The 11,498-nt window shown below is 40.9% G+C and overlaps 1 protein-coding gene across 1 annotated transcript; it reads left to right on the top strand.

The window, feature by feature from the left end:
• The first annotated feature begins 2,335 nt into the window (after positions 1–2,335).
• Positions 2,336–5,548, top strand: camk2n1a (calcium/calmodulin-dependent protein kinase II inhibitor 1a). Its single transcript, XM_018676839.2, has 2 exons — positions 2,336–2,920; positions 3,636–5,548. Exons 1-2 carry the CDS (start codon positions 2,752–2,754, stop codon positions 3,704–3,706), a joined length of 240 nt encoding a protein of 79 aa, XP_018532355.1. The 5' UTR covers positions 2,336–2,751; the 3' UTR covers positions 3,707–5,548.
• Positions 5,549–11,498: the final 5,950 nt, after the last annotated feature.

The raw sequence follows: 11,498 nt of genomic DNA, 5'->3' as shown, positions 1-11,498 counted from the left end.
GGTGCCCTTGTCAGAGATGATGGGACTGATTGAGTGAGCCGGATCATTAAGAAGTGCTGCCTGCTAAAGAGGCAGAGAGGGAGAAAGAGAAAGAAGGGGAGAGAGGAGGAGAAATCACAGCATGTGGATGGAAAAAGATCAATTGAACTAAGCAGAGATGGACCAAATGAGGAGTCATTGCACTTAAGCATGCTGGGCTCAACATTAAGTACAAGGCAGTGCATTGTTAAGGGAAGAGGTAAGACAGAGAAGTGTCCAGTTGGTATAACACACCCATGTCTCTTCCCAAAATAGTGATCATGAAGCAGCACCTGGTACCGTCTGGAGCAGCAGGTCAGATGTTTCCCCACTGCCTCAAACTCTGTCGCTGACTGATGACATCATGTGAAATTCGTGGCCCTTGCTTGAACCCCGAAGTATGAATCAACGGCTCCGCATGTTGACAGCTGGAGGCTGCAGTTTAATGGGCAGGAGGAGCTTTGTGAGTCATCCTTGGGGAATTACATTCAGATGGAGTGGTAGATTTATGATGTTGGATGCGTTACAAAGTCTGATATGTTGAGTGTGGATCAGTGTTAGAGAAACATTACAACCAGATAAAAATGATTACTATGTTGTTGCTGTGCTAATTTTTACAAGTAGCAACATCCTCACTTAAGTTTCTGTTTCTGCTTCCCGCCATGCATGGAAAAAGACTTTTTGCTTTGAACCAGCCTCCAAGGTTGTTTGCTGCATGTTTTCTAAGTAAACTGGTGGTTAAAAGAAATGCTCTGGAGACTCAGTAACATGTTTTACAGTGGGTTATGTGGGCCATGTTTCTGTGGGAAGCCAGCCAGCAGGCAGGAGCTCACTTAGTTTTGGCTCTGCACCCCACCAACCACCCCATTGAACACAGTTACAATGGAAAGGTTATTACATGTTTATAGGCAGGTCAGCTGGACCATGTTGTTAAAACAGGTTTGGTCCAATAATAGGCTTTCTGTCAGTTCATTATTTTAGCTTTTTATGAGACACCATATGCTGTGATGACAGGCTGTTGTAACACAGGCAGCGACAAAAATATGGCAGTGAAGAATGACGTAATTTCAGATCCAGCTAATGTATAAATGATGCTGTCTCTGTCCATGGTGCTGAAATGCGGCACATATTAGTATTTTAGTGTTTCCAGGTTTTTGGGTCACTTTTTGTAACACACACAAAATTGTTTGCACCTGTTTTTGTCCATCCTTCAGCTGCTGTGATGCTTTGAATGGGTACTTCAGTGATTTAAGTAGTTAGGTCACTCACAAGACAGAGAGCAATAAAAGAATGATAAAAATCAAAGAAGCAGAGGCTGAGATATCATGAGTTTTAGTCCTTATGGTATGGGTAAAGCTCTGAAAACCCTGGATCGTACCATTCCCATAATGTAACTACCTATATTTTTAGAAAGCTTCCTCCAGATCTGAAGAAACTGACTGACTGACTGTAATTCATGTGCATAGTGAGCAGCATGCCCCGTTAATTTAGCCTGCAAAAGATCAACAAAGTTTTATCTGCATAAATTAGACCTGATCTCACTTTATCTTGTGTTATCTGTTGATTTATACAGTAACTGCTGTCTTTGTCCCAGACTCTTAGTTATAGCATGGGCATGCCAGCATACTGTGCTGCAATATACCACAATATAAAAATACTCTTATTATGCAGGATGGTTCTTTTCAAAGAGTGCAGTAACATGTATTATGTTGAATCTGGTTAAGATGGAGCCAATTTTAACTACCTTACATACGTTTTATCTGTAACAACACATTATATTATATAAACTTAATGTGTTTCATGTATAAAATAGTGGAGTAAAAGGAGTCATACGCTCTCAGAAATGTAGTAAATTAGAAGTATCAAGTAACATAAAATAGAAATACTCAAGTAAAATATAAGTACTTGAAGATGAAATGCTGAATTTCAATGAATATACTCAGTTACTTTCCACAACTGACTAATGTCCTGAGAGTCTGTTTATGTTTTAAGAGGCACAGAGGTTCCCATTATGAGGTTCACTTCAAATCTTTGTAACCCTATAGTAAATAATGGACTGAAATTACACCCTAGAATTGGATTATAATGTGCTAAAATAGGGAATAAAACAAGGTATGCATCTTTTTGCTAAACACACGAGGAGGTTTTATTCACCGCCGAATTTTCCTCAGATATCCTAAAGAAAAAGCTCACGTCTTACAACACTAAAAGCTGTACAGGCAGTTTCATCTCTCGCCTGTTGGTGTCCCCCTTGCTCCTCTACCACTCGCAGTCTCACTACCACACACATTCACACACACACACACACACTCGCGCTTCAAACCCGGATGGATGACTTCACCGTTCTGCCTGGGTTTCCTTTATGATCCCGGGATCTCCCACTTCCCTCACCAGACATCATCCAGCAACACAGGCGAACACAGCTCCCTCTCTTGCACTCTTTCTCTGTCTCTCTCTCTCACACACACAGGCATAACACCGTGTCTACCTGCAGCTGCAACACATCCAGAGACCACAGAGAGACCAACAGCAGCACTCGGACCTCAGACGGTGGCCCCTCTTCATCCACAACAACTTACACGCTCAGAGAGGATCCCAGCAGGAGAGACACCATCCGCTGCAACTCGCGCATAAAAAAGGGGATCTACGGCCGAGCCAACCGAGGAAGACTTTTTATCTACTTTTTTTGTATTTAACCTCCAGACGCCGGCGCCCATTCTCCGCTTTGCCACAATGTCCGAGGTGCTGCCATACAACGAGGGGAAAATGAGCGGCTACGGGGCGGACAGCGAGGTCAGTCAGATGTCCTTTAGCTGCGGACTGCAGGACACAAGCGCCTTTTTCGCTGCGTCGCAGGCGAAAAGACCCCCAAAGCTTGGACAGATCGGCAGAGCCAAGCGAGGTAAAGGATTGTTAAATAAAAAAGGACTGACACTGACTGACATTGTGACTATTGATACATATTTTTGTGATACAAAAATGGGCAAAATGTAGGAATATTGCAAACATGCAGTGTATGTAGAGACTAAAAGTAAACACGCTGTGTCGCCCACTAACGAGTTCAGTTATTGTTTGTAATTTATCACGTCTTATCCAGAATTTCCTGCATCATTTTTGATAGTCGTTGCTTTGAAAACGCGCCACAGCATCAACACACTAATTTTTACTACACAGGTCAATGGTTGGCATTTAAACTGTTTACATACATGCACTGCAAGGACAAAAACAAAAATCTTCATGCAAGGACACACCCTATGTTGTACCCATCTAACAATGGGGTTAAACAGTAAGGATAAAAAGCCTGGCTCGTCGCCATTACCGGGGATGAGTTGTTTTCACCGAGTGCGCGTACGTCGACGCTGGGGATTTGCAATAGTGCTTTAATTTATTTATTTATTCACCTGCAGCCGCACTACAGTCACATTTTCCCTCACTTGCTCTGGTTATTTAGTGCGCCATTATATGCTGTAAATAAGAACTGGACGTTATAGTGGGAGAAATCGAAACCTGGAATAAAACTCATAATAATCGGTTCCCATAGAGACATGCATCTCATCATGTATCTCAGCTGTCACGGTCTCAGTAAACATCCCCCCCCTCTCTTTCTCTTTCCACAGTGGTCATCGAAGACGACCGAATAGACGAGGTCCTGAAGGGGATGACAGACAAGTCTTCACCCGGCGTTTAAACATGAACGATGCCTTGCAGACTTTTTTAATTTTGATCACCGATTTGAAGCACTTGTCGGCTGTGCATGTTCGAGGATTGCGGGAGAAAACGGCGGCACGAAGCGAGGATGGGATGATGGAAAGGGAATGAAGGCAAAGGGCGAAGAGGGGAGAAAAATGGAGAAAGGAAGAGAAATAAGGAAGAGAGAGATGAAGAAAGAATGAGAAAAGGAAGAAAGAGAGAAAGAGAGAGAGAGAGAGACTCTGGAAAAGACCAAGATTTATCATGGGATTGCTGGCAATTCTCCAAACGAATCCCGATTTTAACTACTGCTGCGCAGCAAGATGTTGAGATGGCGGACACTGCTCTGTATCTCAACCTCTGCTGACTTTAAATGATGGATGAACTTGTCATTACTTCACGACCATCTCTTGTTTTTTCCTTTCCAAAAGCGCTGTAAGCAACAAAAATACTGCAACTGGAGGCTGAAGTTAAATCCCAGCCCTATTTCAATAAGTTGTACAGTAGGTAGGCTAAGCTTTCAGACAACCCCCCACCCCCCCTCCTCCTTTACACCCCCACCCTTCCACCCCTTTTCCCCCTTTAGGCTTTGCTTTGTTGATCCAGTCGGCGACGGTGCATTCAAGGGAGCTGTCCTTTCAGCACTGGTCCAATGCATTCCTGTTGCTGCTAACGCTTTTTTTTTTTAAAAAAAGAAAAAAACCAGACCAACCAAACTCTCGAGTCTACTAAATAGAGGAGACCCATTGTATGTAAAAACATATATCCGAGGATGGTGCAATGTTAATATTTTCTGTAGTAGAACCCCGTTTGTTTTTCTGGCCCTTAAACAGCATTAGGCCACAGATTAAAAGTGAACCACAGGCTACATTCTTCTTCTTCTTGCATTACCCATCAGTGGTTAAAGGTGCAAGCTGGCACCTTCATGTAGCTGATTTACACCTGCACATATCTTGTTTCCCCCTCCCCTCTTTTTCTTTTTTTGTTTTGCATTTTAAAACATGCTCAGATATCTACAGAGGCCAGCAGAGATGTGGATATTATAGTAAATGTTTAAAATAATAGTCATGAAATTGATGGTAAAAAATATGCTTTCTATAATTTGGTTCTTTTCATTTTCTGCAATTATTCGTGTTTCGTCTTCTATAAATTTAAAGGTTTTTCTCCATCTATTTGCATGAACTTTCACTCCGGTGCCAACACAGGTGCCACCACTCTTACCCTGGCACGCTTCTTTTTAACAAAAGTCATATTTGTATTTTTATATCTAAATATTTGTTATTTAAATGATATGCTAGTCTATCGTCTTACAATTCATCAACAAGAATATTTCTACTTCAGAGAGGATATACAGAATGAGACTAGGCTTCATGGAGGTGAATCTAAGATTTTGGTGGACTGGTCTCATTCTATATCAGAGGTCGGACGTTTTTTAAAGACTAACTGAATGTGTCTGGGGTTTTTGCACACATCAATGTTAAACTATTATTAAGAAATCGTATACTGTGACTTGAGCTTCGTTGATGAATTTGTTAGAAAATGGCAGTTTTAGAGTATATTGCACTGTTTACGAGTATCCTCAAATAACACGTTGTTATTTGACCGATTTTGGACATTACAGTTTTTGTTTTTTAATTTTGTTTATTTTGTACCATTATTTTAAAGAAACTGGATATGGTTTGTTGTGCATGAAACCTTAATATTTTCAATAATGAAACATCGTTTTATGAAGCAAAAAAGCAACAAAAATGTCATGACATTCTAAGAATGAGTCATTGTATATTATGATGCCATTTTCACTGTATTTGGTGAATTAATAAATGGTGAAAGAAAATGTTAATGTGATTCTTTGGCATGGCTTTTGTCCCAAGACATTTTTACTAAGAATTCAGAGGGAGATGATGAACAATGGGCCAGAATCACAGGAGCTTGAGCCTGTTCTCAGATTGAAAAGAAGAAAAATGAAACACAGAGCATATCACTTCACCACACGAAGCATGAAAAATAAACCAAAGATCTTTAGTGGAAGCAAAACATAGACATAGAGAGGGTGCACCTTTAGGAAAAAAAGCCCCCCTACCTATTTCTGTGGGCATCGGTGAAGGGCTGGACTAAACCTCCACAGCCATCACCTCAGTGACAGTAAATACTGATCCTTAATTAAAGAGCGGGGAAGAAACAGCGATCCATCTGTTAAGCTGTTAAACAGCTCTGTGCTGGCCTACACTAGTGAATCCATTAAACCACAGACCCCTGGGGAGCCACAACTGGCCACATGATCATCTATCAAAGTCTGGCTGTACAGTGTCCTCATATAGTAGCTCTCATACCAAGTCTACAGCAGGTGTGAAAACACTTGCTTTAGTTGGTGCCATAATGTTAATGCACCAAGAAAAAACAGTGTTCAGTGTAACAAATAGAACAGCTTTTCAAATCAAATGTTCTGTGGGTCATTATCAGGTTTATTAACCCTTATTGTCCAAAATACCCACACAGCACCATCAGATGGGCTGAAATACCCCTTCACTAAGCTTGGTGTCATTCTTCTTTTGTTTGCACCATTTAGAGTGGCAGAAACTGGACATTTCCACCATTTATCAATACATTTAACTTGTTGGCTTTTGCTACACGCTCTCAATTGCTACAATTTGTATTAAGGTGTTACATGGTGGAAAACCTACTTACTATGCAGACTAGAATAGATTTTTATGACAATAAATACCCTCAATATCTGCATCACAGTCATTTGTGATGCTATCTGTGGCTACTTGCTTAATTTTCTTCTCAACTTAAATTCAGTCATAATTTCTGTGGTTTTTCACATTTCACAGTCTTTCCTCTGGTTGTGAAGCACCGTTTTATTACATCAACAGATCTGTTAAATTAGGTGAAACAGTTAAGTCGAAGAAAAGGTGAAGAATACTGTACTGCACTGCTTGCCAACAGTGTCAGTCTGGAAAATGTGTCAGTTGATATCACCCCCTCCTCTATCTGTGGTACACAAACCTGCACAGCACTGAATGCTAAAAATGAATTTCCTGGAAATCACGCTACAGATACAACATTTGGGAAAACAACTAGAGTAACAGGACACACCTATTAAAAGCTCCATGTTCTGGTAGCAGTACATAAACACTGACCCTTATATTACTCTGAACTGCACTTCACTCTAATAACAGTACATCAACACAACGTCATCAGTGTAGCCATCAGTGAGATTATTGACTGTCCTGATAACATCAGCACCGGACTGAATCAACACATAGTGCTATCGATCATATTGTTGTTGTGGATATCCTGTGTGTGTGTGTGTGTGTGCGCGAGTGTGTGCGTGCGCGGCTGTCTGAGGTCATGCACAATTACACTTTACACATTAATGGGCAGCCTTGGAGGGCCGGAACCGGACTGACATATTTGGGCAGATATTGAATTGTGTCCGTGCTGCTACACGCCTCTCTCCCTGTCATGAGTCTGACTGTGGACATGTGACTTTTACAGTTGGTCACTGTTCATCATCACCAGTGCTGCAGTATGGTTCCTTCAGTGTTATAAAATGTGTCTTAATCAAAACGTCAAGAACTATTGAGAGACAGTTGGCTTATAGGATAGCATTGCTGCGACTCAATGCAGTTGAGAAATAAAGATAGAGATAATATATATATACATATATATATATATATACTATATATATGTGTGTGTGTGTGTAAAAAGTTACTATTATATACTTTCTCCACCCAGGAGCACTTTATGAAGTTTATTCCTCAACCATAAAATGTTCCTCTTGAAATGTCACAATTCTTTGATAATCAAATTTAAAGCAATAATTTGACATTTTGGGGAAAAAAGTTATTTTTCCGTCTAGATGAGTTAGCTGTGCTTTCTGTCTCTCATGTCTTACCATTTCATTATAGTCAAAGAGCATTATAGTTCTCAGAAAATAATTACCCAGCAATCTTTGAAAATCACAGAAGGTTGGATAATAACAATTAAAGCTGTTCTGAAGCTTTTTACCTCCATCCTCAAAGATGTTTCTAACTGTCTCCATGAAAAATATTCTGTTTGCTACACAATAAAAATATATTTTTTTATACTCAAGTTGCACCTGTTTCTTTGTTTTTCACTCACTTGAAAATCTGCCAATATATTGTTAAGAGTAGTAATATAGTAATATATTGTAAAGGAAAACCATTAAGTGTAAGGTGTTTGGCCCCCATGCCATAACAGGTCTTGCCTAGCCAGCCTCTGGTTTATTAGACAATAGTTTTTAGTGCAATACAATCATTGTTGGTTATGGTCTTTTAATGAGCCTTCTCTTTTAATCTGTAAAGTAGGATGCCAGACTGGAACATGTCAGGCAACACCTAATGAACTGCCCTCTGATGAGACTTGAAGTCACTCATCATTTTGCAGCTCTGAGGGTCAGAGGTCAGTTGACTGTTAGCTGTAGCTGTAGCTGTAACCCGGGGTCACTGCAGCTGACCTGGCAGATGGGCTGGGAGTGCAGGCCATGCTGGGGTCAACACAGACATGCTGTAGATGCCTCCCCAGTGGACAGTCACTGCGTTACCACACACAAAGGCATGACATGACAAACATGCAGATGTCCGTGTGTGCAAAACAAACAAAATGCTAAAGCAGCAGCACAGATAGACAGCAGCAAATGTTAAGTGCCATTGTCGTTGTCTCTCAAATACACATGAATACTCAAAAACACACGATGAAGAGCAACTCTCGGTTCTAGGTTCAAATTGAGCGAGTGTGCTGGGGACAGAGAGCTTTGATCTGATTCTACATTCGTCCCATCCTGAGTGGATGTCCATTAATATTCCTACTCCTGTTACATAAGTCTGTCATACAGTATATTATGCCATTATGCTGCCCCAAGGGAGAAGGACAACTGAGCTGTTGAAAGCAGCAGCAGTGGTTTCTCTTTGTCCACACTACATCTAATGCTGGTGATTCCCTCCATTCCCTCCCTGCACAAAATATCAAGATATTTTCTTTTATGTAATAGAAATACGTCTTTCATTCTCTTCTGTCCTGTTTATCATCTTATGACCCCTCAGATTTACACGGCAGGTACCCACTGATCTAAACCACTTCATTTAGGGTTAAAACTGAAAGTGAGCAACCCTGAGGTACTACTAATGAAACCCCATCACAGAAGAACAGTGAGTTTGTACACAACTACTGTGAGTATGGTAAATTAGACAGCTACAACCTGCAAGGCGAGGTCACATGACAGTTGGGGACAGCTGGGCTAGTATTACTTCTGACCAGCTAATCTGCAAGGTGATAAAGTTGCGGTTGGCTGGCTGTTGGACTTCTCTGATTGGTTGTCGTTCAGATAAAATGATTTGGTGCAAACAGTTTCTATTATGTCATCGGAGAGTGTGATTTGTTTTTGTTTGTCACTCTGATACTCTCAGCTCTGGTGTTTGCTGAGCTCTGCCTGCCGGCCAAGAACTGCATACCCATCACAGGAACTCGCACAGCTAAAGCATAAACTTATGCTTATGGTGATACACTGGCTGACAACGCTGTCAGCAGCCCGGCAGGAGAGACACTCTAAGGTGCGACAGGATTTCATAAATTTGCAAATCCATACACAGTCTGACAATATACTAGGTTTTTACCTAGTCTTGTTCAAGTACAGTTATGTGTTTTCTCCACAGATTACTTTCTTACCACATATTTATGTTTGGATGTTTACCCTGGGCAGTTTAAGTAAAAATTTTAGTCTTTGTTTCACATAGCTGGCTAACCTGGGAGTTTGTTTAAAATGTATGGTATAGTTGCCTACTTTTTAGTAATATTGCTGCATTTCCAAATCTCAGAAATTAACTTGATTAGTGCATTGTTATTAATTACCATTGGGAGTGATGGCCAAAACCACAAAAATAAGACCATGTTTATGTGAAACCAGAATTTCTCTTTCAGAACCACAGAAGCTGACTGCAGCTGCAGTAAGTAGGCAGTTCAATGGGGTACAAACAGGCAGTAGTGCTGTGTCGTGATTCAGTTTATAAACACAAACAGACAATGTGGCAGGAAAAAACCCAGAGATGTAGACCTTTTAACTTGCATGGGCCCTCACATAACACCCTCACACGAAAGCACTCAGGACCAATCAATGCAGACAGAGAGAGGGTGGGGTTGTGGTGGCAGTGATGAGAGGAAGAGTGATTGAGAGAGTAAAAGAGAGACAGAAAGACAAGAGAAAGAAAGACAGGGAGGGAGAGAGAGAAAGGCATTGAGCATGCAGTAGATTAGTGTTGTTGCTGCCCTTGGGCAACAGAGCATGGAGGACAATTAGCAGCAGGAGAGAAGATTTCTGGCTCTGCTATCGCTCACACACTTACACAACGCTCTATATTAAATCATTGGCTCAGACACCTGGATAACACAGGTGATCAGCTGAAGAAGCACAAACTGCACAGAAAAGCTTTGTGTTTTAGAAAAAATGATGACTAAACCTCTCCTGCATGAGGCCTATGCCCTGCTCTGTGGTTATGTAACTTAAGTCCAGTCCACTTAAATCTCACTGTCGGGGTCTCTGCCATCGCACATCAGTCAGTCTGACTAAGGGAGCTGAAAACCAAATTTAAAAACTGCTGAATTTCAATATATTTATATATTGACAGAGCAGAAATGGAAGTAAGAATAATCTAAGTCAAAATGAGGAAAATGACATCATGCTTTGGAGGAAAAATAGTCCAGAAAACTAACTCTAACCTCCATCCATCCACTCTGAGCATTAAATCCATCAAATGTTTTTATGTCCTGTGGTGCTGCAGTGTGGGCTGCTATGTCGTCCCCCCTCCCTCTATTGTCAATATCAAACCTGCTGCCACTTAAGACTTACATAAGCAACCTCCTGTTATCCATCCTGCCAGGCCAAACAGGGGACAGGCTGTTTAAATTAAACCCTCCTGTTCAGGTAGTCAGAGCATTGCACCCATTGGTCACCATGGTAACCAGATAATAGCCAAACTAGCCAATGCGGTTTAACCAGAGACAATAAGAGGGCGTGCGTGTGTGTATGTCTGTGCGTGTGGTAGGATACAGAATGGGTGATATTTAGGCCATCAACGTCTGATAGTAATACAGAGTCACATCAGTCACAACGAGGCTACAATAACAGTCACACACAGGAAATAAGAGTGTGGTAACTAGGGAATACTCTTTCAGTGTAAAAGACACACAGATAAAAGTTCATTCTTGACTTGGAAACAGTTTAATGGAACAAACTCATCACAAGGTCCATTAAGTTACTGGTACCGAGTTATTTTCACAATCCTCAGCAGATGGAGTTTGACGAGTTCTCAGTCAATCGAAAGCTCCAGAAAAGCTACTAAATGGACTTTGTGGTGAAATTGTTTTGTCAACTGTTGTTTCCAAGATCAAAAATCAACTTTCATTCTCAGCTATTAAGCCAATAAGTTTGCTAAATCTGACCACAGAACAGTAATCACCCAATCCTGACCTAAGCAACCCTAATTAGGCACAGTAGGCTTTGAATTTCTCCATATGATGAAGTGATGTGCAAGGAGCTTTGGTAATAGTGATACCTTCAAGAGTTTTGAACAGGGTCACTTTTTTCCCAAGTCTTTACAACACTAAAAGCACAACAGCAAGCAGTATTTGAAAATACAAAGTGTATAACCAAGGCCAAAGAGGGTTATGTAAGAAAAAAGCAACAGTGGTTCAGTTTTTCTTCATCATACATACAATGTTACAATAACTAGCTTGACATGCGAACAGTACAGGAACAATGCTGTTCCTGGAAA

This window comes from Lates calcarifer, linkage group LG4, assembly GCF_001640805.2.
Source record: "Lates calcarifer isolate ASB-BC8 linkage group LG4, TLL_Latcal_v3, whole genome shotgun sequence".
Taxonomy (NCBI): domain Eukaryota; kingdom Metazoa; phylum Chordata; class Actinopteri; family Centropomidae; genus Lates; species Lates calcarifer.
Note: the sequence above shows the minus strand (reverse complement) of the source record. Positions and strands in the feature narration are given on the sequence as shown.

Excerpts from the sequence above, each read along its gene's own strand:
- camk2n1a (XM_018676839.2), top strand. The coding sequence starts at position 2,752 with ATGTCCGAGGTGCTGCCATACAACGAGGGGAAAATGAGCGGCTACGGG. Across the intron at positions 2,921-3,635 it reads GATCGGCAGAGCCAAGCGAG|TGGTCATCGAAGACGACCGA; the intron begins GTAAAGGATTGT and ends CTCTTTCCACAG.